We start from the raw sequence: 27749 nt of genomic DNA on the forward strand, positions 1-27749 counted from the left end.
TCATAACTTATGGCAATCAACTTGAAAATTTTCATAATTTAGATACCTTTCTAAGATAATACAACCAAAATGGACAGAAAATTGACTTAAAATGATTAAAAATTGAATTTGTAATTTAAAATTCCCTTCAGGGATGCCTGGGTGGCTCAGTTGGTTGGGCGGCTGCCTTCGGCTTGGGTCGTGATCCCAGCATCCTGGGATCGAGTCCCGCATTGGGCACCTTGCTTGGCGGGGAGCCTGCTTCTCCCTCTGCCTCTGCCTGCCACTCTGTCTGCCTGTGCTCACTCTCTGTGACAAATAAATAAAATCTGGAAAAAAATAAAATAAAATAAAATAAAATTTCCTTCAAAGAAAACTATAGACTCAGATGACTTTACTGGTAAATGCCACCAACTTCTTAGAGAATAATCATGCCAGTAGTACACAAACTCTCCCAGAGAATATAAAGAAAAAGAGGTAAATCTCCTCAATTCATTTTCAAGGACTTTCTTGGCAAAAGCTAATAAGGTCACTTCAAAATAGGAAAATTGGACTCACTTATTCATGACCGTTGGTGCAGAAATTCCCCCACCTTGGCCAAGTAGCACATTGATTCTAACAATAAATATATAACAGATAATGCATCATCACTATGTTTTATTTACTCCAGAACACGAGGCTGGTTTAACTTTTGAAAATTAATCAATGTAATTAACTTCATTAACCATTAACAGAAAAAAAAGGGAGTCGAAGAGTAGAATCATTTCAACAGGCCACAGAAAATATTTTTTAAAATGCAGCATCAGGGGCGCCTGGGTGGCTCAGTGGGTTAAGCCACTGCCTTCAGCTTAGGTCATGATCTCAGGGTCCTGGGATCGAGTCCCGCATCGGGCTCTCTGCTCAGCAGGGGGCCTGCTTCCCTTCCTCTCTCTCTGTGATCTCTTCCCTTCCTCTCTCCTACTGTGATCTCTCTCTGTCAAATAAATAAATAAAATCTTTAAAAAAAAAAAATCATGTCACATTTAAAAAAAAAATAAAATGCAGCATCAATTTGTGATTTCTTTTCTTAATAAATATTTTATTTATCTGTCAGAGCCCAAGCAGAGGGAGTGGCAAGGGAGAGGGAGAAGCAGTCTCCCCATGGATCAAGGAGCCAGATGTGGAACTCTCATGACCTGAGCTGAAGGCAGACACTTAACAGACTGAGCCACCCAGGTGTTCCCAATTCATGATTTCAATAAACAAACAATAATAGCTATAAAGTTAACAAAGGTGCAGAAAGGGAATTTCTTAATTTGATAAAAGTTCTACAAAGAATCCTTAGTTTTGAAGCCAGGAATAAGGCAAGGGTGCCCATCATTACTGCTTCTCTCAATATTGTACTTAAAGTTCTAGCTGATAAGTTACAGTGTCAGGATTGCAGAGGGGGAAAAAAACAGCTATCATTCACATGATGATATTGTTGAAGTATTGTGTACATAGGAAATAATAAAACCACAGAAAAATTATTAGAATGAATGTATTTAATCAGACATCTAGAGAAAAAAATCTAACAAATTATATGTAAGATCTCAACACAGAAAGATGTGAAAAATTAATATAAATTTATATTATATTAAAAAGGGAAATCTAAATAAACAGAGGCATGGTGCATGTTCAGGTATAGGAGACTCCGTATTGTTGAAATACTCTCCCCAAGCTATTCCTGTCAAAGTGTTACCATATTATTGTTGTTTTTTTTTCTGTGCATGTGTTTGTGTGTAACCTGACAAGCTGATTCCAAAATATTACTGAAAAACAAAAGAATAGGAATAGAAGATTTCTTTCTTTCTTTCTTTCTTTCTTTTAGTATGTATGTATGTATGTATGTATTTATTTATTTATTTATGTAAATAAATTTCTACACCCACCTCACAACCCCAAGATCAAGAGTTTGCATGCTCTTTCAACTGAGCCAGCCAGGTGACCTGAAGATTATCTTAAAGAAGAACAGGTGGAAGTAACTGGCTCCCCCAGTCATCGGAGTCTTTTTCTAAAGCAACAGTAGTTGACGTGTAGAACGGACCCCAAGGGTAGACAAATAGACAAGGAACCAACTATCATCTGGAGAGCAAAGAGACAAATAGACCAAGGGCCACCAAAGAAAAAGACTTGGGCTAGGGCCAAAACAGAAGCCTTATCCCGGCCAGTGGTGTGATAGCTTCCCTCAGTCAGGGACTCTCCAAACTATTTCACACCAGTTCATCCTCATGCTGTCTTGGGGTGGGGCAGGCCATTGGAATTTTCCCCTAGATAACTCTGATCTGCCACTGTTTGAAAACCATCTCCCCTAAAACACACACACACACACATACACACACCCTGCCTCTGTCTCCTAAACTTCATTGAGCAGTGCAGTTTTTTATTTGAGGCTCATTAAGAGGCTGGAGAATGCAATTACATCATATTCCAAAACTTTCTGAAATCCCATTTAGATATTTCTGTCTTTCCCCAAATTTCTACTCCCTTTAGTTGCTGCCCCTTCCTTTCCCTTTCTCCTCTGGCCAAGTTCTTCATTTCTCCCTTTACGCCTGTCATTTTTTGTTTTATTTTGCAGAACGATTTCCTCCTTCCCTCAGTTTCCCTCTCCTCCATTTCTATCATCACCTTGCTTAGCAAACCCAAGTCTTTTTGAGGACCTGCTCTTATAAAGGGGAGAGAAAGATTGAAAGTACTTCTCGTTTAATGTTTCCCTCTGAGACATACAGCTGGGCATGGCTTGAATTGTACTCCTTGGTGCATATTTTCAATACTATCAGGAAAAAGAGACTTTTTCATTTTGGAATGAGCTCAAGTGCAGGGGACTTGCCTGGTGCAAACTGAATGGGTGCAGTGCTATGTTCTCAAGGCACTTCCCAGCCAGTCCTGTGACAGGCCCCAGAGAGCCAGCATCCACTCACGTTGTTAGTGAAAAGTTGCCCCAGAGCACAAAAGTACCTCGGCAGCCCCAGGTTTGTGAACGTGTGATCCAAGCAGTCCCACAGGACCCCACACTTAGAAGGGTCCTGTGCTTGTCATTCTTTGAAATTCTTACTAATTTATGCACAAGGGGCTCAACATTCTCATTTTGCTCTAGGCTCTGCAAATGATGTGGTCAGCCCTGTGCTAAGGAAAGGGCTTTATAGTCTTGCTTGATTTTACAAAAAAAAAAAAAAGAAAGAAAGAAAGAAAGACAGACAGACAAACCTCTGGGCTGAGTGCTTTGTGAAATACTTTCTCTGGTTTCTCAGAAACCATTTCCTCTTTTCAGCTCTCAGTTGTCCCCTGGGTTTGGCAGCTGCTGTTCACTCACATGCTCCTTTACTGAATCTCTGATGTTCGTTTCCTGCTCCCTTAAAATGTTTTCACAAGAGCAAAACAGGTTTTTTTTTTTTTTTTTTTTTTTTACCACCTGGCCCCAATCTCTTGCCCTGTTCTTGGCTCCTTTTCCCTTCTCCCTTCGTTCTACTTCTGCTCCCACCCAAACACGACCTACCGAATACTTCAACCCACTCCCCCAGCCCAAGGCAGGCTTTGACCACACAGAGCCTTCTCTGTCATTGGAACATGACATGTTTCTCGCCTCTGCACTCTGTCGTGTACTTTTCCTTCTGCCTGGAATGCTCTTCCATCACTACCAACTACCCAACTTAGCTCTCATTCTTTTAGAGAATGTTCTTTTTGCTACTAAGCCCTTTAAGAGTGCCTCAGGCAGAAATCATTACCTACTTGCTCTAATAGCTTTGAAGACACACACACCTCTCTCATAGCAGGTGGCACAGAATGGCATAAAGAGGTTGTTATGCTTTTTTGTCTTCTCCCACCCACCTTATGCTGGAAAAGTCCATTTATGGACTTTCAGTCCATAATGACTTTCAGTCATTCAGTCATTCTTTCTAGAAAGATCTTCCAGGGTATGTGCATTTCTCTCATCATAGCACTACTCACATTGTAATATAATCGGTACCCCTCCTCACTGAGACCATGTCTGTTTCACTTAGGGTGGTAACGTGAGTGCCAAGCACAGGTTTGAGCACAAACCTGGCTCGATAAATATTCGTTAATAAGTAAGTGAATGAAGATATGTGCATTATTGTCTAGACTGTGGGCTTTGTGACTTTTTTTTAAAAAATTATCCTTCTCTCCTTATTTCTTAACCCAGTGATTGGCATGAATTAAGTATTCAGTAATATTTGTCAGGTAAATAAATATCTGCAGGGACTTATCTGGTCATGCAGCCGGAGCCCAAGGCTTGGGCTTGGGTAAGTATCCCCAGTGACTTCATCCTTGATTTGGGGTTGTATTCTTGAGAGGGAGACAACAGGGATGACAGCACAGGGATCTGGGCTGATACTCACTCAGGACTAAGGGGAAGAATCTCCCTTTATGTTTTAATAAACCTCCTATTGTTGTCTAGAGAATGACAGAAAGCAATGCTAAATTCATAAAAATGTAACTGTTTAGGTATATAGAATTATAATAAGCATCACAGGAGAATTGGAGCTTTGGAAAAACATTGGGAACCATCCCTTGAAGGAGCTGCTGTCATTATTTAATTTTGGGCCTGACCCTTAGACTCATAGGTTTAATCAAGGCTCCTTCCTCTCCTCACTGTCATCCTCCTCCTATGATCTTGGACTTCTATTTTCTACCTCCCAGTGTGCAACTTCTTCCCTGAGATCCAGCAGGGAGGTATCTTTCTTTTGAGGAGTTTCCTGATGCCCTCTCTGCCCTCCATCTTGTGGTGTGCATTTTCCTTCTTGTGGCCAACTTAAGTTCTTTTGAAGCTCCATTCTTTCAAGGAACCAACTATTATTTGGAGAAAGGTGGGGTTTCTCTCATTCCCCTGTTCATGTGCTCCTTTTGAGAGCCTGGCTCTCCTTCTCTGTATAGTATTCCCAACTGGGTAGGGAATTCCCTCTTCCAAAGGTGCCAGTGAAATTACTTGAACCCACATGTCTCAATATATGGAGCACCCAGAGAAGGAATTCAGTGAAACTGAGCTTTAATTGAGTACTTACTGCAAGTTAGTAATATGTTAGACAGTTACAAGGAACTCGATTTGGGATTCGTAAATATAAGGAAGAATGTTGTTCTGGAATAGGAAGCCTTTCAACAGAGTGAGCTACCTATCATTAGAAATGCTCATTTGTAGGCTGAACATACCAGGGCTGATCTGGAAGTAATTCCTCTATGGGGTGGAAGGTTAGCTAGAGAGTGTCTCCATGGTTTCTTCCAAATTTCAAGCTTTTGCAATTTTATTATAGGGTTCTAATTCTGTTATGTAGTTTATATTTCAAAATACTGTGCTTAATTATTTGTTTTTCTAAACTCCTTCTGAAGTAAATCAGCTTCATACAGTGGTAATTAGTTTATTGGTAGAAACAATGACTGAGTCTGAAACAGGCATATTTTTATGTATGTGGCAAGGACACAAGAAAGGCTGACTATTATTATTCCTGCACTATTTTCCAGAAATGAGATTTTCTAGTATCCCTGTGAAGATGTGACAATAAATTAACCAAGTTAATAAATAACACAAAAATAAAGAGACAGTTATTAATATGGAATATTTTAAAAAGTACTGAAGCCAGATTAATCAGTCTTCAGACAACCAAGCATAGTTTCTTACAAGTGGAGTGAACCCAGAGGATTCTGGCAGGATTATGCTTAGGAAAATAAATGTAAGCTTCTCCGAATCATGGTTGGGCCTCTTGCAATGCTGCCTCTGCTGGGGCATGTAGGCTGGGGCACATAGGCTAGGACATCTGGAAGACCTGACTATATGTGATAGTGTGTCAGGCACATTGGAGGGACCATGACTTACTTCTCTATCTGTTAGCTGTAAGAACCGAAACATGACTACAGTGGCTCAGCCAAATAGAGTCTTGCTTTGTCTCCAAAATCCAGAGATAGGTGGTTTGAAGATGGTATAATTGTGTGAAAAAAAAAAAAAACCCAAAAAACAAACAAACAAAAAAACACCCAGGTTGTAGCTTCCTTTTAACTTCAGTTCTGTAAACCCTAGTCTGTGGTTTTTGCCCTTAAGGTCCAAGATGGCTGCTCCACCTCAGACATTTAAATACATTCTGGACAAGAAGAAGGAAGTGACCTAGAGGAAGAGATGGTGCCTATTTCAGGAAAGCAAAGACTCCGAAGAAATTCCAGAACTTGAACTATGTCTCATTGGTCCAAGCTGTGTTATAGGCTCAGTTCTTGCTATAATAGAGCAAGCTGGGCTTATTAGTTCCCCAAACACAACTTGGGTTTTGTTTGTAAGTAAGAGGAAGATGCATATTGGGTAGGCAACTGGCAGTGACTGTCATACTTGTTGGTCTCCTGATGAGGTAGACTCTACTATTTCTTTTTTTCTGGATGGAGGACATTCACTATGGACTTTGACCTACAGGAGATACCGCTACCTGAAAGACCTTGTGAGGATCTTATACTGTTGCCCTTTGTCCACGTCAATATTTAACCCATCAACATATAATTTTGGAATTTCTGTGTCTTCAGGCTGTGAGCCATATTTGGTCCATTTGCAACTCCAATGTCCTCCACGGGCTCTATGGGGACCGTCATTCCATGCCTGAAAACCTTCTGGGGTGCTATAGAGCAAAAAGTCTGACACCTTTAGTCATGTTATGACTTCTTTCTCACATTTCCCCCCAGACCAAAGTCATGTCTCTTCCTCTTGGGAACACTGGTCTTGCTGTCTGTGAACACTTAACAGAACAGCAAGCGCTCTTGTTTGGAACAGACCAACACCTTGATATTTGTTTAAGCCAAGGAGGCGGTCCTACCTTTAAACAAAAAAAGATTTATGGCTTTCCTGATGTACTCCAGGGATTCCTGTCTGGCAGTGCTTAGGAGGAACAGCTGAAACTAGAATTCTAACATTTTAGAACTGTCAGAGACAAAATCTGACAAAGACAAAGAATGGCCAACTCAGCCCTCTCGTGTTGCAAAGGAAGACACTGAGACTTGGGAGAGTGTGTGTCTTTCTCCAGCTGTGGCACGGCAGAGCTCAGAGGTCAAAAACTAAAGGAAAAATTGTATGGAGAGAGTAGAGGGCTCTCTTTTACCTTCTGAGTGGGTGCATATTACATTCATTCTCTAAGCATCTGCAGGCATAGAAACACTCCAGAGCTATAGATTATTTAGCGAAAGTTATGGAAGGTGGTGTGGTATGTGGCTACTAGGTCTAATCCCCTATCTGCCATGCTTTGGTTTGTGATGCTTATCCATTCCTTAAGTTTACTCACCTGTAAAATAAAAACAATAGTAACACCCTGTGTGGTGTTAGGAGGAGAAAATGAAGTTGCCACTTAGAGCAGTACCCAGCGATAATATGGAAATATTATAATATGTAAATGTTTGTAGTCATTATGATTAATTGTTTCCTATTCTCAATTTATTAATAGTCTTTAAATCTTGCACAGATGGCCAGTGCACATCTTGAAGAAGTACACCAAAGAGTCAGTGGGGATATTAAGTTTTAAACTTAAATCAGGATGGTTGGTTCTTGTTACCAGCACTAAGGGATTCTTGAATCACAAACAAGGGGATTATCCCCCAAGTAGGTCAGTGTGGCATGAAATACATGATCTGTGATAAGGAATACTTTTCTGATCTACTTTTATGACTAGCCTATGCCTTTTCTGCCAGTATTTTCATCTTCAGTAGATATGCCTGCTTTGTTTCTTTTCTTTTTTAAAATGTGGTGTGCTTCACGCACTAGTCTTTTGTACCAGCTATATAAGGAGCAACTAACACCAAAGACACATACGCGGAATTCTTCTACCAAATTAACTTTTTTTTTTTTTTTAAGAACTCTTTAATTGGACAATACTTTAAATCTCTAAACAATGTTATGGTAGTTGACCACATTTTGAAATTTGTCTTATTTGGTACTTGAATGGCATGAAAAATTTCCCTCTGCTTCCTTACCCATCTCCCAAGGGGTCATTTTCCCCGCTCTTTTTTCTGCCCTGCCTGGCCTCTGACCCTGCCCAACTCTGCTGTTTCCATGGACTTCTGAATCTAATTAATGTCTCAGTGGCTATATAAGTGAATTATGTAGGCAAGAAGATGTTGGAAAGTTTGAGGAAGGTACATACATTCCTTAGAGAAAACCTGGTTTTGTACAAAGGAAAAAACGGAATGCACTTGGAGGAGGTAGCTTGTCAATAAAGTGTATACAACACTAGTAACATGCTTACATTCATTAAGTCCCTTGCCTGATGAGCAGATGCAACCTTAGGAGCATCTCTTTTGACGTCTGGGCAATAACCAGCCATGACAGCATCTGGCTGAGGGGACAGAAAATCTAAATATGCCACCATTGCAACACAACTGCTGCACAACTAGGCTATCAGCACTCCTTCCCCTCCCCCTTCTTTCTGCAGTCAGTTCACAACCACTTGTGGGGAACATGTCCTCAGATGATCTCTGAAATGACCCTGGCTACCAGGGCCACAAGTCCTTCTCAAACTCTGCAGGATGTGGGCAGGCAAGGGGGAGGGGGCCAGAGTGCTTAAGTTCTCTGCCAGAGGATACTGTCAGAGAGCCCAAGGCAGAGATGGTCCCTATGCCCCGTGTTTCCATGGCAACATAGGAGGAGTGATGACAGCCAGCACAGCCACACCATCTGCTCGGGACCTGGTGAATGATGAAAAAAAAAAAAAAAAAAAACCAAAACCACAGAAAAAGAGAGGCATCTCAAATCCCAGGCTAGAACCACTCAGATACCAGTGCAGAGGGAAAGGCCTGAAGACATTAGAACTCCGAGATGGATTAAAACCGAAGCTGCCCTGGAGCTCGACATATTAGCATGTAATTTGCAAGCAGAAAGCCTAGAGGGTTTATCCTGCAATCCCTAGATACAGTTACAAACACTCAAGAAACCTCTGAGAGAAGCGGACTGTGATGTCTGCAGCCTTGCTGGAACAGGAGAGAAGGTGCAGTGACAAATAATGCTGTACGACATAGGGTGGGGGCTCCTCTGACCTTCTGGCAAGAGGGCCTGCCCATCTGACTTTTAGCCAGGTGTATTTTTCTAGGGGAATGGTGAGATTATAAAAGGAAAATTCCCATCCAGTCACTTGAGTTGCAGCCATATCTTCAGAATAAAGCATGAATTAATAAAATCCGTGCTAGATTTCTCTCCTTTCAGTTTGTATCCAGAAGGAGATCTTAGGTGGATGCCACAGATTTGCATCTGGGTCTGTTTTGGAGGCTTTTAACTCCAGGTTGGTGGAATGTGAGTGGGGCCCTTGCTGAGTGCACTTGTAGGCCTGCCCCAGACTGAGGAGGATTCACTTTTCAGTTCCTTCCATTCATAGATTTAACTCAGAAAAACACCCCTGATCTAGGAGCCTAAGCTCCTCCCTCAGCTAACTCCTCGCAGGGGCTCTGCAGACTCCAGAGCTGGGGGGTTTCATTCAGTTCTCTGGAGGGTTATCTGCCTTTGTCCCCAGAGAAGAGTCTCTTAAGTCACCAAGTCTTTAACATGCACAGAAACTCCACCCCCTTCAGAGGAAACACTAGCTTTTATTATTTTTATTTTTAATTTAGGTAGTCCCCTATTCCTCTACAAGTTTAAAAAAACACAAACAAACAAAAAACCCCAAAACCAAAACCTCCAAACCTCCCTTTTAGTTCTGGAATTTCTAATCCCAGGAAGTCCAAACTTTTTGCTTTTTATTAAGAATTTAACATTTTGACAACTGGATTAAGCACTTGTTTTGGTATAATGGCAAACATCTTGCTATACCAGATAAATAAAAATAATTTAAAAATAGATTAATAAAAAAATAAAAAAGATCACCATATAAAGGCTCTCATTAACTGTTCTACATTTTCCTTGTAAATATTATTAATTTAGATTTATTTTCTATGACAACTTAATAAAAATGATATCTATGAGTATGATTTGGGCTTCTTCAAAAGACCATATTCTCCAACTGGATACTATACACAAAAACATACACTGGAAGTTAAAGTATTAATGCAACTTCCCTTATGTTAGGAGGCCCCAAACAGAAAATAAAGGCTATTCCTGAAGAAAAATATTTAAATACCCACACTGAAATTGCTTTAGGCTCAAGTACATTCATATATTAACACGAGGAACTGTGTTGGAATTCAAATACAAATCTACCCATTCCTATGTGGCTTTGGGGAGAGGCCTTTTATGAGTAAACCACTCCACCAGCTCTATACCCCTCAGTGCTTTCCCTCTTTCCTTTTCCTGGGCCATCTATTTATCTTCAACCTCTGTAGTGAGGGCAAATCTGCATCTTAAGCTTCAAGTTTAGGATGGGACTCCCAGTAAACATGGTTCTGTTTTTCTCCAGCTGCCCTCCTTTGTATAAACAGATGTGGTGGGAAGGGAAGGAAAGCCAGGTCTCTGTAAGGGGTGGGAGGTCTCCTTTCTGGAGAAGCTTCCAGGCTGCAGCCATGAGCACAGGACAGGATGCATTTCTTGTTCAGGCCAAGGAACTTGCAGTTCTTCCAGAGAGGGGCTGTTCTTTCACTCTCCTCCACCCTCCACCCCCATCCTTTGTTCCTGGGAATGCTGTCTGGATGTCTCAGGCATCTCACTTTTGCCAGAGCAAACATTTCCAACAAGGCTTATGCTAAGGAGACATTAGGAAGACAGATTTTTTTTTTTCTTCTCTCCAAATGCACTGTAGGCTGGGATTTGGGAAGACAGCCCTTCACACCTGTACGTTCTCCTCTATTCACATTCTCTTTGTTCAGTTGTAGCCTTGTTACTACCTTCAACTAATGAGGGAGGTTTTTAGGGGCTGGGAGTTGTCAGTTTGTAAAATAACAAAGCCATTTTCTCAAACTATGTTAATACTCTCTCTTAATTTAGTGTTTTACATTTGCACACTAGCTACGGATGCTAATAAAGCAAAATACTTCAAAGCTAGGGGAAGAAAGGAGGGCTGAGCATTTTGTAATCAGATCCCAAATAGGTAAGCATTCTTATTGGTCTTTTCTTCTTCTATGTGTTCTCAAAACTTCATTTGCTAATAATCCTCATTCAGAGGTCAGGGAAGTGAGGAGGTTTGATGGAGGGATCCTGTGACTTTCACACAAGAGTCTAGATTTCTGGTGGCCCCAGTCGGTGGTCCTTCTTGAGAGTGAACAAAGGGGAGAGTATCGGAAAGGACTTATGTGCTGCAGAAAATTGGGGGTTTGGTGCAAGTGATGAGATATAACCACAATGCTCTTGTGGCACTCTCTCCAGGAATTCTCTGGAATCCTGAGCGAGGCTTCCAGAACTGTGGCCAAGAGGATGAGAGAGTCAGGGAACTGAGAAGGGGTTTTGATTTTGGCCAACTGTGGATAAACAGAGCCATGGCCCTGATCTAGGCATGGACTTCTCAGCATGTCTGTAAAAGTGAGGAGGGGGGTGGGGATGTTCTTTACAATCAAGGAAGTAATAATAAAAAAGACCTGAATTTTAGGAGCCACAATGATACTCTATCATTCTCCAGCTGACAGTTTTGTCACTCAGGAGATGGGGTGAGAAGTTAGCAGTCTACACCCAGAGGCCTGCCCCACCCCCGTAAGAAAGAAAAAGGAGGTTAGTTTTCAGGGACGGCCAGTTGGAGGATGGTGGGGCCCCCACTGTAGGCCAAACTGCAGGTCCTGTCAGAAGAGGTTTCCTCCCTTTCACTTACTGACTCCAGATATTTTAAACGATTTGTTTACAGCGCGGCTGCAGGCAGTTCAGTTAACTCTCCCCGTGCCTGGGGCGGCCAGGGAATTTCCCAGCACCCCCTCCAGGGCTGCAGCTGGCACACCGCCCGCGGGGGCGCCTGGCAGGGTCGGGGGAATTCTGGGCCCTAAGAGAAGTGCGTGCTGCCTGGCCAGGGCCGGGTGGGGTCGGGCGAGGGCGAAAGGCTGAAGATGCGGCAGGCCCGGCCCGGCTCAGCATCCCCCTGCGCTCGGCACCATCGCCTTTCCCTTCGCCCCGACTCGCGGGACTGCCCCGGGCGGCCCCGGGCGGCGGCGGGTCAGGCGGGTGGCAGGGTCGCGGGGCGAGGGGGCGGCGCGGCCTGCGAGCGCCGCGGGACCCCGGGGAGCCGCGCGGAAAGCGCAGGGGCGCGCGGGGCGGGCGCGGCGCGGGGCTCACGGCGCGCGCGCGCCTTGGCCTCGCCCGCGCACACGCGCCTCCCCGAGGAGAAAGAGGCGGGCGGGCGGGAGCAGAGCACCGCGGCGGCGGCGGCGGCTGCAGCGGGCCGGGCCGCCGGGAGGGAGGGGAGGAGGGGTTGGCGCGGGGAGGGAGGGGGGCGAGGCGGTGGCGGCGGCGGCGGCGGCGCGGCGAACTCGCCGCTCTCTCCTGAGTGTGCCTGCGCGCGAGACGAAGAGCGGGTGAGTGCGCCGGCCGCTACCGCCCGCCCGGCGGGCTGGGAGTCGGAGGCGGGGGACGCGGGGAAGCCCGACCCGGGGGCGGGCAGGGGGCAGGCGGCGGCCGCTCCGGCGCGGCTGGGATGCACCTTGAGCGGCGCCTTTCCTTGCAGCGCGCGGGCGGCCCGAGCCTCGGCAGCAGCGGCGGCAGCGGCGGCGGCGGCGCTGACACCTCCCACCATGGACAGCTTCGACTTAGCCCTGCTCCAGGAATGGGACCTCGAGTCGCTGTGGTGAGTCCCTGTGCCGGCCGCCTGGGCAGGCGGGAGTGGCGAGGGGCGGCCGCGGCGGCCCGCGCGCCCTTACCTGGGCTGGGGGCTAGGAGCGGTCGGCCGCCGTGGGGGTGGGGTGGGTCGGGGGCGCCCCCCGGGCCCCCAGCTGGCTCCTTCCTGTCTCCCCTGGGTGGATGCACGGCCGCCTCCCCGTCTTCTTGCCCCCTTTCCTGTTCTCTCGCCCGGTGCTGCCCGCCCCAGCCCAGGCGCTGGTGATCTAGGGAGCCGGGGGACAGAGCGCAGCCATGGAGAGAAAAAGACCCGATTTCTAGAACGTGTCACTAGTGCCTGGGGATCCACCCCTCGGCCCCCAGCCCCTCTCACCTCCCTTCGCTTCATTTGCGCCCTCCCTCTTCTTTAAGAGCCTCTGGTTCACACCAGCGACCCCCTGGAGTTGGTGCTGCTGCCAAGTGCCCTTAGAGGATGCTCCAGCCTCCTCCCTGGAGGCGCCGGGTCTGGGAGGCTGCATCTTCTCTGTCTGCTACCCGCTCCCACCCGAGATGGAAAGTGAACACCGGGGGCAGGGGGCGAGTGTTTCTCCGTGCGGGAATTCCAGAGGCCTTGGCCCAGGGAGACTCATTTCCTCGAGGTTCACAATTCCTTTGGGTCCTTTCTTCACACCTCACTACAGTTATACTCCTCCTCCCCACCCCGGCTCCCCGCGTGTTCCTTTATTCCACGCTCACAGCTCGTAGCCTGGGGAGCGGGCGGCCGGGGAAGCACTCCGGGATCTGTTGCTCCGCGTTCTCACGTTGAAGAGCTGCTGTAGGTAAATCGCCGCTAGAAGCAGTTTAATTCTCGTTGCGGGTTTCTTAAAAATCCCATTGGCTGCTTCGGCATCCCTCTTATTCCCCCCCCCCCCCCCAAATGTTTCCAACCAGCCCTATTCAGGTGGTAAAATCACTGCCCGCATATTCCTGGAGGAACTTGTTTTATGTTTAATATTTACTGGAATGAACATCTGCTGGAACAAGCATATTAACTGCACTCTGTTCTGCCTCTGGTAATGTTTTTTTTTTTTTTTTTTTTTTTTTGCTTTAATTCAGTAAAGAGTTCACATGTGTCTAAAACTGCAAGTGGTGTGCACATGAATATGCAATGTACAATTTTAAAGCTAAACTGTTCTAAGATTTATAGATTATGTGGATGATATGTGGGTTATTTCCAGTGATTTTTTTCCAGTGATAGCCTTCTAGTGACTTTTATCTTTCTAAAGCCAGGTGTAACAAACTAAACTGGACACAAAGCTAGTGCATTATTGAGCAGTTTCTTATAAAAGATCTATTGATGAGTAACTACAGCATGCTCTGCATAATGCTGGTGCTTATAAAATACACAAGGATGGGCCCTAATGTAATAAAACTTTTATACATTACACTGGAAACTTCAAAGAGCCAGTGTAGAAAGAATATGAAACACGTTATTACTCTATAAAAGTTGCTAATTACTGTCTTGTTGCTCCTGGGGTTATTTCAGCCTTTCATTTACAGATACCCATTATTTTACAGGTTTACATTTAGAAACGTCGGTTTCTGGCACAAATTCAATAGTTTTCTAGATAGAAACTGTGCTTTAAAGATGACTTTTGCTTTTAAAAGACAGTGTTTCAGTCAAAGGGAAGAACTTTTATTGCTTTGGCATGTTTTTATGGTGCTTGTCAGTTTGCTGATTCAAATTGAAACCCCCTCATGACTTTTACAAGTAATATTTTGAAATTATCAGCTCTAATATGTGGGCTTTTCCAGCACAGGGTCTAAGCTTTATTTCTCTTTGCATCCTTAGCTGCCAGCTGGGTTACCTGGAGCACAGTTACACAGTAAATATCTGTTGCATTGACTTGAAATTTACATTACCAACAGTACATTTATTCTTTTTTTGAATAAATATTTCAATGAAGTTTTAAATGAAAAAGTTTTAAATGAAAGAAAGTTTCATTTGTTTTAAATGAAAGAAATTAAGCATTTTTAAAAAGTTGCTGTACATGTAATCAGCACTTAATCAGTGCATCAGTTTATCTTTGGCTTACAAAAATGTGCAGGCCTTCTTGCTTACAGTATAGTGGGAAATTTTGGCTTGACAGAGAGTGTTTCTAGTTTGCAGATGTAAAATTTACATTTTACAAAAGCTTATATAATTCTGATAGGTTAATGATAAACCATCCTTCTTGAGGATGCATTTCTTTTTTTTTTTTTTTTTTAAAGATTTTATTTATTTATTTGACAGAGAGAGACCACAAGTAGGCAGAGAGGCAGGCAGAGAGAGAGAGAGAGGAGGAAACAGGCTCCCTGCCGAGCAGAGAGCCCCATGTGGGACTCGATCCCAGGACCCTGAGACCATGACCCGAGCCGAAGGCAGCGGCCCAACCCACTGAGCCACCCAGGCGCCCCGAGGATGCATTTCTAACATAGATATGTTCTCAATTTAGGGATGAGTTTTTGCATAGTATTTTCTAACTTAGTGTTATGGTTTATTTATAAGTTTATAAGTGATCCAAAATAACTAACATTTGAGTACTTTCTGTGTGTCACATGTTTTCTTAACCATTTTTTTCTTATTTGAATCTTATAATCTTGGAGGTGATAAGTTATAGGAATCCCATTTTATAGATAAGAAGATGGAGTTTTTGAATGGTAAAAGGACACTACTGAGACCATAAAACAAATGAGAGAGGGATTTTTTAAAAAGATTTTATTTATTTATTAGAGAGAAAGTGTGCACATGTGTGTGCACAAGTGGTAGGAGGAGGGGCAGAGTGAGAGGGAGAAACAGATGACACTGAGCATGGAGCCCTGGACCCTGAGATCATGACCTGAGCCAAAGGCAGATGCTGAACTGACTGAGCCACCCACGTGCACTGAGAGCAAAAATTTTAAACTAACATTGGCTGATTGCTTACCATGTACCATGCACTGTTCTAAGAGCATTACATGTTATAGCTCATTTAGCCCTTACAGCCACCCTAGGAAGGATTATCTGTTACTATTCCCATTTTACAGATTGGCACATTGAGGGTGGGGACAAAGGGGTAATCAGCCCAAGGTCACACATCCAGAAATGGAACAGCCTTTTTGGAACCAACCATTAACTTCTCAAAACTCAATTTTCTGACTCTAAACCCTGTGCATTTTCTACAGTACTGCAGATGTTTCCCAGTTTATGAGGGCGGCTCTGAAGTTAATTACAAAACAAAACCTTGATGGACTGGAAGTTAAGGTTCTATTAAAATACCAAAGAAAGAGAAGGTCAGAACACTAAAGATTCTGATCTTAAATTAAAAATCTGAAAAAAAAAATACCATGATTTAGCAAACCATGTCTGCCTGACATGAGTTAACTTATAAATATCTATAAATTTAAAATAAACACTAAAAACTTGTTTTAGTTCATTAGGAAAAAATGTTTCTTTGTATAGTGTGGGGGAAGGTACAGGTTAATGGCAAAGGAGAATGGTATTTTAATTCCTAATAGTTCTTTCCAGTTGGTAGGCATTGTCTTCCCCCCCCCCAAAAAAAAAAAAAAATTGTGGTTTATTAGTTGTGACTATGGCTTTGAACCAGACCTACCTGAGTCTAGTGGCCACAAAAAGTGCCTCCAAATGATTGTATAGACAGTCTGAAGAGAAAAGCTCAGTATCGTTGAAAAAAATCAAGTAATTCAAGAACTATCTCCTCCACCTTCTTGTACCTGCCCCCCATTCTGCCCAAACACCCATACTTATTTTTCAAAGGAGGCCTTTTGGTCTAGATAGCTCTTTTAGTTTTTCCTTTCAGCCTTAAAGTTGAAAAGGGTAGCCCTAATTTCTACTTCTAATTTCACTTTACATTTCTGGTTTAAAGCCAGAGTAGAACTCTTGGAACAAGGTGAAGGCACTTATCCTGCACCTGGCTCCATAGCTTCATTGGATAGAGTTGGGTCTCCAAAGAGTTGGGGATTCAGTAAGTTTGCAGGGACTAATAGCCTGAGGAACAGCACCTTTTGTCAAATTCTCACTCTTTTGCCATCTGCTCCTTTCTGTTCTCCACCAGCTTTTGATAAGCTGCTGGACATAGATGCCTTTCCTTAGGGCCTTTGAAATAATGCCCATCCCTTTTAGCAGGCTAACCATTACTTTAATTTGTTCACTTAAATATTTGTTCACTTTAATATTAATTTGATCACTTAAATATTAATTGATAATTTCTTAAGTGTATGACTTTGTGCTGATTACTATAAGGAGTACAAAGATGAGTGAACTGTGGGTTATACATGTGATTATCTAGTGGGGAATGAGAGGAGTATACAAATAAAAAAGGAAGTTTTCAACCCTCGTGGTTCAGAAAGACCATATTTGGGACGAGGGTGGCTGGTAGAGGAAGAAAGAGGAAAAATTGAGTTAAAACAACAACAACAACAACAAAAACGCTTCCATGGAAAATGTGGCCTTTGAACTAAGCCTTGGAAGATGAATGGGATTTTTACAGATGGTGGGGGTCGGGGTATTTGGGCAAAGAAAGAACTTGAACAAAGGCTTTCATGCTGTCTCTGAAAGATCCTTTTATGAATCATGATGGAATTACCTATACCAAGCATTTTAAAGATGCAGAACTTTTGTAATCAGTAGGTAGTTTCAGTGAATGGGAAAAGTTTTACAAATGAAGTTGGACAAAATTGTCTTTAATCTTCTTTAAATATAAAACATTTTAGTTATTGGGGGGAAAGTCCATCGAAATACAATAGAAATATTCAGATTTCTCTTACCGCACTCCCCCATAGCTTCCCATAGGCCAGAATCCATCTACTTTTGTACAGATAGGCATTATACTTTATATTCTTTCAAATTGGAACCTTTGAAGTTGTGATAAATGGATTGTTTCGTATTTATCAATTTGCTCATTCAGCAAGCATTCATAGAGTATTAAGCATTATTATATGATAGGTACTATAGAACAGTGGCTTTCAAACGTTTTAGACCATGACTCACAATAATAAATCATTTAACGTTTTGACCTTTTGTGGGTACACATACACATAACTGCAACAACTGTCACAAAATAACACTTACCCTTACTATGTGTGATGCACTTTGATATTTTATCTTCTATTTCCATTCTATTTTTTACAGATTTTTCCATCTTCTCATGGGTTGAAAACCCTTTGCACCCCCATGTTTCTATGGGGGAGGCGGAGTGAAGCAGAGCCACTAACAACACAGGGGTGTTTCCCAGTAGTACCTACTGACACATTTGGTCCTCTTCAAATCAGTTGCCAGTGGACATGCCCAAGCCATGGCTTCACTCATGCCTTCTTAGTTAGGCTTCCTGGGTCCTGTATAGGGTCAGAAAACTGCTCCAAATTCCTCACCTTGACCCTCAGCTACCTTGACCCTTTTCCTACAGCCCCAGCAAAGCAAACCTTTTAAGGCCTACCACTCTCCCTGTTGTGGTCTCTTGGGGTTAAAGCAGTTCAGTAGAACACAGAAGGCAGGAGAGAGGCAGGCAGGGACCCTTCACATGCTCTCTGCAGGGTGACTGGTAGAGGGCAGGCGGGTTGATTGTGCTCATTCTGAGTGGCCCACAGTGGCTGTATGGTTGTCAGCAGTGGTTCTCTTTGTTTGAGAACCCCAGAGCATACCTGGAGCTCAGGAAAGACCTTAGCATTTTCAGGGATGAAAATGTTTCTACAAGTGACTTTCAGGGCTAGGAGCTTGAAGCGGGGCTGTGGGCTGCAGCCTGGAAGGGGTCTGGTTGCCTAGGTGCAAAAGGCAAGGAGGTGTCCATAGAAAGCTGTGGAGTGCTGGGGGCAGGGTGCTGAGTGCTGCTCCCATCTGTAAGGAGCATCAGCCTGGCTGTGGGTAGGTGTATTTTGGAGAAAACCAGGTGGGAAGAGTGGCTAATGCATGGTATTGAAGTGGAGGACTCAGGCTTTGGCTGGGGGCCACACTGACCAGAGAGGATGCACACTGGATGTGCAGATGAATTTTAACCACATGCTTTCTGATGACAGTGAAGATGAGTATTATGTGTGGGGAAATGGTTCCTTCCTGTGTTCTAGATTCTCTTTTGTGAAAATGTAGGAGGGTTATAAAATGCTCAGTATCTATTTTGGGAGAATGTCTCTGTGAACCAGAATGGGTCTAATCAATGACACTTTAGATGGAGCAACTTCTACGAGGCCCTTTGGCATAATACTGGTTAGCTTAGCAGTCAAATTAGGGAAAAAATAATCTCAAAAGGAATGCAAGATTTTTTGGGTATAAATGGAATTTTTAACCTGGAATAATTTTGCCTGTTTAAATTTTCTTTATTTTGAAAATAAAGCCTTGGTAGCAAAATCAAGGCCATAAAAGACTATTTTAATATCATTTAATGGTAACATAATGTTTCCTTGTTTTATTTCAAAGTGAAATCCATAAAACTTATTTTAAATGTTGCCCGTTTTCTTTTGTCTGGGAATTTAATTGAGGTTTCTGAATTCAGCTGGCTCCAACCTTGCTTTCTGTTTGGCCCTGGGCAGCTCACGATTTTTCTCATTTCCTATTCTCAGTCTTGGTTTAATCACTTATAAAATGACAGCACTTATACTGGCCAACCTCATAAGGTTGTGATGTTAAGTAATAAAAGTGTCAATTGCTTTGTGAATGCCAAATGTAGTTCTTTTAATATCCTTCGCTTCCTTAAAAAGTCTCTTTATCATAAACAAGGAGGGATACAGAAAGGCCACGCTGGGTCAGGTCATCCATCTGGTATAGAATTCTGTCCCTGGCAGTGGGATCCAGGGGCGATTTAGAGTGGAGGTTGGTAGTTTTTCTTAGTTGTATATCATAGTCTAGCAGACAAATATACCCTTACTTGTGGTTGTATTACTAACATATGTAGATATATTAACCATTACATAATCTTTGATGTTTCACTGAGAATGTATTGAATTACCACCCATTACATCAAATGACTTCATTTGGCACTGTGGGTCTCATTAAATTATGTCAGGCTAATCATAATTTAGTTTCAATAGAAACAAAATACACAGTTATTACCAGGGTAAGAGGACACCACACCATCCAAGAAACGAAATGGGTTTAGTCCATAGAAACTAACCCCAGGGGACATGATAGGGGCCCTGGAGGGGTTGAAGGAGTTTCACTGGGAAGGGAGCCTTGAGCTGTTCCGGGTTAAGGGCACCGGTAAGGTCAGTGGGTATGAGAGTACCTGAAGGGGTTATTTCCTGGCTGTCTTGGAGGGTAACAATTACCTATCAATATGAAGCTATAGATGCCCTGCTAGCTACATGGTAGAAGAAGATTCCTGGGTCAGTGGACCCACAACAGTAAGTTATCTGAGTTCTTCCAACTTAAAAATCTTTGATCATTCCTATTGTAGGAGAGTGGGAATCAAAGTACAGACGTCATTAATTTTCTCTTATGTGTTTTTCCCCTTTGTAATTCTCCACTCACATGTGGAGGATGGCATAGAGGATACTTAAACTTCTTCACATAATTTCTTCCCAGGGGGCTCATTGTTAGCTGAGGTAAACAAAAGGAACCGTAATTTGAAGACCACTAATATAACAGCTAAGCTTAGAGTTGTGTGTTACCTTGACGCTGAAAATAATGTTAATTTTCTTTTTTTTATGGACAGGAAATTCGTTTTCAGAAATCCTTTGGAGTGCTGTAATATAAGCCTGGTGGTCTTGGTTAAATTTTTGTTGTCATGCCTCTACTGTTTACCTGAGTTATGAAGTGACAGAACAAATTTTCTGTCAGTGTTCATTGAAATGTTAATTAGTTACATGGCAGTTTAGATAGAAAAAACCTTTAGTGGATCATTACCAGTTCTGGGTAATAATCTGTTTTTATTTTCCAATTTCAAGATATATTTGTTTTTTCTATACGATGTATCTTGAGAAAGAAAAGACTCCGGGCTTAGAAAACTATTCTAAGAACACAGGTCAGTGTACTTAACTATCATCCAGGCCAGTGCTTCTCAGACAGTAACGCGTCTTCAGATAGCTTAGGGATCTTGAGAAAATATACATTATGATTTAATAGGTCCAGGGTGAGCCTGTGATTCTGTGTTTCTAACCAGCTCCATCGTAAACTGCTGGTCCATAGACCAAGCTTTGAGTAGTGAGAACTAAAAGGACAAAAATTTGTTTAAAAAGAAGCTCTTTTAAAATACTGCTTTCTTCTCTTTATTTTGGGGGGCAGGGTTTGCGTTATAACACTACAATTCCATAATGTCAGGAATTTACGTTTAGATGCAGCATTTATTTTATTTTTGTGGGTCTTTCTGATACAACTTTGATGAGTGAGGGGGTGGTTAATTGTATCCTAGTGGGGATACAGTGGTAAATAAACATAAAAGCCTGAGTAAACAAAGTTTGTGATAAATAGGCTAATCCCTTTTTACAGCTTTACAGTTCTTGTCAGTCCTTCCGAAGGCCAGGCCCTTTTGTGTCAGGAGCAGGCCAGGCCCTTTTGTGTCAGGAGCGAGTGCTCAGAGTAACTGGATACCTACCAGGTCTTATAGGCACCTCTGGATTTGTCAGGGAATCTCAGTCCTTCCTGTAGGTGCCCAGGACTCAGACCAAATGTCTGCATTCTCTTCCAGCCACTCACTCTTTGGAAGGGAACTGGGGAGGCAGGGTGTGGAGGGAGAGGGAGGTGGCAGTGGTGGGGAAGAGGGGCAGCTATTTGCAGAATGACGGCACTACCCTGTGGCCATAGCTGTAAATTGCAACTTTCCTCGTGTCCTGGGAGAAATCAAAACTCAAACTCTAAGTGGAACCAAGGACGAGTGTCTGGCACCTCAGGTGGGAGCCTTCTCTCCAGCGCTGCCAGCTACCCTCTCCCTCAGCCCTGACCACAGAGTGCCCTGAGTCCACCAGGTGGTCAGATAGTGCTGCAGTTTCCGGGCTTAATTTCCAGTCCTATTTCATTAGAAAAATAAGTGCCGATAGAAATGATTATGTGAGCAAATACAGCACAGTTGACTTTGAATGTGCAGTGAGACTGGAAAGGAGTTTATTTACTTTATCTTCTTAATGAGGTTTTGTGTGTGTGTATGCGCGCGCGTGTGCACACATACCCATTTCCATTCTCTGAAATGGCATAGGAGACTGTTGCTGATAGGAGCAAGCCACGCTGGGTCTAAACAATTATGACTACTTTAGATTTGGAAAAGAAAGGTGGCTTCTCAGGAGTAATAGTGACCAGTTCAAATCTTGCAGTCTTGGGACTCATGTGAACCGACAGAGGAAATGCTTATGGTAACTTTTAGCCTATTGTTCGTGGCAAGACTCATTTATACCTCTAGTGGACATGGTGCTAATTGTGTTTAATAATTTCTTGTAATTATTCCACTAATTTAACTTTTCTTTAAGATTGAGGAAGGGAGGGAAATGATTTCCCTTAAGCATGAAGATAGATCAGGCCCCTAATAAGGAAAGCAAGTGTTTGGTTTTTGCCTTGGTTTGTACTAGTATTACCAAATTAGTGTGTTTTCTTTTACAGGAGAGAAAACACTGTTTATTGGCTGTCAATATATAATACAGATAGCAGAATAGTCAGGTAATTTGGACAACTCTCAGGGGAAAAAAAGGACTCTCAGAGTCTGGGGTGTGTTCTCTTGGGTCTGGAGAAGAAACACACAAGAGTTCCTTAAGAACTCCTTAAGAACCTTAAGAAAAGCGACTGGTGATGGTCAGCTAAATCCTGAACTTTGGTTACATTATTCAGGCTTTTGGCCTTTGAGTGAGAAGACAGGCCATCAGCATGGTCCTTCCTTGCTTGTTCCCTTTTATACCAATGATATTCCATGGCAGGGATCTGACTGGTGTCATTTTTCAGAATTGCCAAGCAGGAAAATGCTGTTGGAGTTTGAGGATGTTACCTCAGGCTAAGAACCATGTATCTTCATGGTGCATGGACTCTGCATGCAGCTCACTGAAACAGAGGCTTGGGATCTGGAGTATTTTGGTCCATCTACTATCTGGATTGTCCTGTCAGCCCTTCTCATGGTCTGCAGTGGTGGTAGAAATGAGAACTTACCTAATGGGAAGGTGGGACACTTTGAGCAAAATATATGGGTTGTCTGTTGTCCTGAGGAAATATGTAGTAGCATCAACAGTAATGGGAAAACCATTATTCCAGCTGACATCCGTATGTGATAGCCTCCTCTTTTTGATGTAAAATCAAATGGTTTAATAGTTTACTGTGGTATACCAGTTGTACCTCTGGATGTATAACTCTGTAGGATGAAGCCTTTGACCTGGCCTGTATTGTCTGGGCTCAGGTTAGGGTGATGCAGATAAAGTCCATGCTGCGTCTGAGCACCAGACACATCTGCTGCTATAGCATATTCAGAGCTCAGGACAGATGTTGTGTGCAGAGCCTGCTGAGTCCTCAGAAGTGTGTCCATGTGTAGGACAGGATTGCTCAGCTGGTACGACATGGACTCTCCTACTTCTTTTCCGTTCATTGAAGATTGGTCCTTCTCCAGAATATGGCATGGCTTCCCCTGAGAACTGAATCTTTAAGGTGACTTTCCTTTAGAGTGTTTTTTGTTTTGTTTTGTTTTGTTTTTAATAAGTAGAGTTTAATCTTTTACTGTGAGTGCAACACCTGAAAAAGGTCTGTTGTGGGAAAGCTGGCGAATTTTACCTGCTACCTAGCCGTCCTTCCCCTCCCTCCCCTCAACTTGAATGAATACTCCAAGGCTGAATTAACAGTTCTCAGTACAGAAATTAAATGTTTATAGTCTAAAAAGGAAGTATGGTATTTTAGTTTCTAATATTTAGGTAGATAATTAGTTACATAAATTAGTTTCTATTCTTTTCCTAACTCTTATTCCTCAGCAGGACAAAAGTAATATTTTAAAGTCCTAAAACATATCCAATAATGTAACACAGTATGGATGCTTTAAGCTGCTCTTTGTAACTTTCTTCCTCTAGATTTATAGGTTTCTGGGTTGAGATGAACAACCATTTATTGAACCAGACACAAAAGTGAATAGATCACTTTTCCAGACCTTGGTATGTTTATGCTTTAGCCTGGAGCAGATTATTTCAAATAATCTCAGTAGAGTTTTTATATGATCTAATAGGGAATCCTGTGGAGTACATAAAAGGATGCCCTTCCCAGTGTGGGGTTTTAGGGAAGATTCCTGAAGATAATGACATCTAATTAGAGTTTTACAGGATGAATAGGAGTTAAGCTGGGAGTAGGGGGAATGTGGGTAGGTACTGTAGTGCAAAGGGTAAGCAAAGACAAAATGTGGAAAATAGCATGTTGTGAACAATGATGAATGCAGGTAAGTTGCCGGTGTGAAGCATTTAAGATAAGGACTAGCAGGGGAGGAGTGGGGGGAAAGGATCTCTGGGAGCCAGGCCTCGGAGAGCCTTGCTTGTCATTCCAAGGAGCTTCAACATTTTCCAGTAGGTGAAAGCCTGCTATTGAGGGCTTTGGGTAGGGAACAAAATAGTCACATTTGCATTTTACCATTATTTCTAGAAGGCATTGTCCTTGGTTGAGTCTGGTGACTGTAAGGATCCAGAGGTCAGTCAGGGAATTGATTGCCACCAAGTTGAGGCCAATGAGGATGGAGGGGAGGGGAGGCCGGGAAGATGTGTTTAGATGATTACGTGGGCAGAACTTGGTGACTGACTGAGTAAAGAAATGAGGGAGGATGAAGAACCAAAGATGCTTTTAGAACTTTTAGCTTGTGTGATGAGGTAGGGAATATAAGAGGAGGAGCAAACTGAGTGGGGAAAGATGAAGGGGTTGGATTTAAATAGGTTGCACTTGAAGTGCCTTGGGCCATCCAGGTAGAATTGCCTGTAGAGAGTTTACTGTATGATAATGATGGTTGAGAAGGTTAGGACAGAAATAAAGATTTGGGACTTATCTGCATATAGGCGCTGATGAGAGCTGTGAGATTGGGCAAGATTATCCAGGAAGAGGGAGAGAGAATGGGAGTTTAGCTGAGGACACAGAGGGGCAGTGGGAGGGAAAGCAGCCCTTGTAGAAGGTTGAAAACAAATGGAGAGGTAGGAGACCATGATAAAGTGGGGTCCCCCTGCTCAATTGCTTTAGAGAGTTAAGACGAGAAGATTGAGGTGGTTGAAGGGCTGGCCGTGGGGGTGCAAGAATGAACAGGGAGTGGGGAAGTAGAGATTAAGAGGGGAAAGAGGGGGCAAATGGATGGAGGCATGTCTCAGAAAAGGAAGAGGGCAGGCTGGGCCAAGCCAAGAGGAAGAGCTCGTGGGTGGTTATAGATATCGATACGTTGGGGGTGGCAGAGACTTTTAAGCAAATATCTGTGAGAAATGGAAGTTTTGGAGCATGGAACCATAGAGAAAAAGATAGTATCAAATATTAGACTCTAAAATGTAAATAATAAATGCTTTATGGACAGTTTGGAATAAGTGACTAATGAATGAAAAGTCTGCGTACACCACTTTAGCATAAATCTCTGTCACACCATCTGTAATTTAATTAGAGTGTTTTTAAAAGTAATTTTGATTTGGAAGTAATTGGATGAAGCTCTGTAGCCAGGAAAAAATTTGTAGACTTTTCTAATTGAGGACTGTTTAAAATGGATTTTAAAAAAGTGTTTTCAAACACACAAGACTGACAGTGAGGTGCCCCATGATGGTATTCTGACACTTAATAGCTGTATCTCCTGAGAAGGACACTTAGCCCATCTGGCCTCAAGAATTCTTAGTTTTTCTTATATGCAAGGAAGTGTATTGAACCCTTTACAAGCATTGTATCTCATTTAATCTTCATAACCTGTGAGTAGGTTCTGTTATTCTCTATTTTATATCAAGAGCAGGAAACAAAAGTGTGAAGTAACTCAATCTAAAGGCTCATAACTAGTGTTTATGGAGCTGGGGTTTTAGTCCAGATGGCCATGCTCCAGGCCTTGCATGTGGTCACCAGCAGAGAAGAAGCGTCTCTTGGTGACAGAATCATAGGGCACGAGTTCTGAGGTCCCTCCCAGCATTACAGTGTTTGTGATTTCATGTGCATTTATTTATGGTCTGTAGCAGGTACAGTGAAGTACATATGAAAAAACATCTGAAGAATGAGTTTGAACTTTTTAATTCAGAAGGAATAGTATATTGTGACCAAGTTATTGTGTATTTTGGACTAGAATTCCAATTAAACAGGTTTTACTGTACAAAGATTGTAATTGCCATTTCAGCTACTAGTTTTTTGTCAGTGTTTAAAATGTATAAAAATATATCGTCTATATCTGTTTTCTCTTAATTATTTGTATTCTCATAAAGCCGCTACTTCGACAAGCTTAATGGATGAAGAAAATGGTAATAACTATTTACCACAGCTGGTCAAATCTACCATTAACCCCTAAATATAACTTTATTAATAATGATAATGATGATGCAGCAATAAAATGATTACAACTACTATATGAAAGTAATCTGAGATTGTGTGTGAGGTGATTCTTTTTTATGTAGATTATTCTACAATTTCTTTTTCATTTCTACAGAAATACTGTCTCTTCTAGCTATAGGAATGGTTCTGTAAAAAGTGTTGCTTTGATAATGGAAAGAGTAAATGGGCTTAATTTATGTCAGAAGCACTTCAGGGGAAATAAAATTAATAGATTCTTGGCATAAGGAATGGTGACATATTGAGACAGATGACAAAGATTATTTTAAGTCTGTAAAAATCCTGGAATATAAGACAAATTAGACTTCAAGGTAGGTTAAAAATCTACTTGGTGACAAAATTTCAGAAAGACACCATTTGATAATGGGAAGGCCAAGGGCTTTGGAGCCAGCATGCGGTGGGTTCAGATTATGACTGTGCCATCTTCTAGTTGAGCAAGTGACTTAACCTTTCTGAGCCCATTTCCTCCTGTATAATATGGAGATAATGCCTGTGCCACTGATGCATCTTGAAGGTTAAGTGAGATAATAAACACAGATAGCCTGGCACATAGTGGAGCCTCAGAATATGGTAAATTTATTATTAATTCTTTATTCTTTTCTCATGGTTACTTAATGTTTTTATTAGTAATTGTTTTCAAAGGCTGTATCCATTCCGTGGATTAAAACATTTAGAAGCATTTATGTGAGTCACTCTTTCAGTTTGTATCTTTTTTAAAAAAAATTGATAAATTTTTTTTCAGGTCTGGGCTTATGTTTATTTAATGACTACAGCAGATAAGAACAGAAAATAGTCCAATATTTTCTTCAGTTGAGAGTAGAAATATTTTCTTGTGACTTCACAATCCTCTTTAGTGTTAGTATAAGGATCCCTTTGTATGTGCTAAGAAACATCTATTTTTTTAAAAAAAATTATATGCATTTCAATTAAAATAAAAACCAATTAAGACAGAGAACTTGAAAATTGGTGAAGGAGTCATATTATTGAATTGTTTTAGGTGGACTTAGGAACAATGACTTTGGATAGTCCTGGTGACAAAATTTCTAGTAACTTTTCATCAATACCAAACTGAGTTTTTTCTACTATTTCAGATAGATGACTGTACCTTGACCTCATATCTATGTCTGTTTTATCTATACCGATATGATTGCTCCCCGGTTTCAGATTTAGAATGACCTCAGATTCTCTAGCTGGATGACAGCCTGTTGCAATCTGTCCAGTGAACCTAAGTGATATATTCATTGTTACTGTAGACTTTGGATTTGGGTGCTTTCTGTTCTCTTGATTCCCTTCTCTTATCACTACATTAATTGCTGTTACAGAATATAGGGATAGCTTTACATCAAATTGCTTGATTCTGGCAAACTAAGATGAGTCAGTACATATTTCTTTCATACTGAATTGTGAAATCAACATTTCCTAAAGGTGGTTTATGACATCCCTAGGGTCTTTCTACTTACAGATAAATTAAAATGACAAAGTGGGTTAAGTGCTAGGGTTGTAGTTTGTATTAGTCAGCTTTTGTCAGGCAATGCTGTGGTCATAACCCTTAGATCTCAGTGGCTTACAATCTCAAAGTGTAATTCTTACCCATATTACGTGGCAATTGAAGGTCAGCTGTGCCCTAGTGTGCCTTTTTCATTCTAGGACTTAGGCTGACAGAGT

General features: G+C 42.2%; 1 protein-coding gene across 7 annotated transcripts in view; it reads left to right on the forward strand.

Annotated features, from left to right (window-relative positions):
* The window catches only part of AFF3 (ALF transcription elongation factor 3), a 576277-nt gene that overhangs the window by 26339 nt on the left and 522189 nt on the right, over positions 1-27749 (forward strand). For all 7 annotated transcript variants that reach the window (XM_059134519.1, XM_059134520.1, XM_059134521.1 and 4 more), the window contains exon 2: positions 12537-12656. In XM_059134519.1, the coding sequence (XP_058990502.1) occupies positions 12604-12656 (53 nt within the window). In that variant the 5' untranslated portion in view covers positions 12537-12603. The remainder of the gene's footprint in view (positions 1-12536; positions 12657-27749) is intronic.

Source organism: Mustela lutreola, chromosome 9 (genome assembly GCF_030435805.1).
Source record: "Mustela lutreola isolate mMusLut2 chromosome 9, mMusLut2.pri, whole genome shotgun sequence".
Lineage (NCBI taxonomy): Eukaryota > Metazoa > Chordata > Mammalia > Carnivora > Mustelidae > Mustela > Mustela lutreola.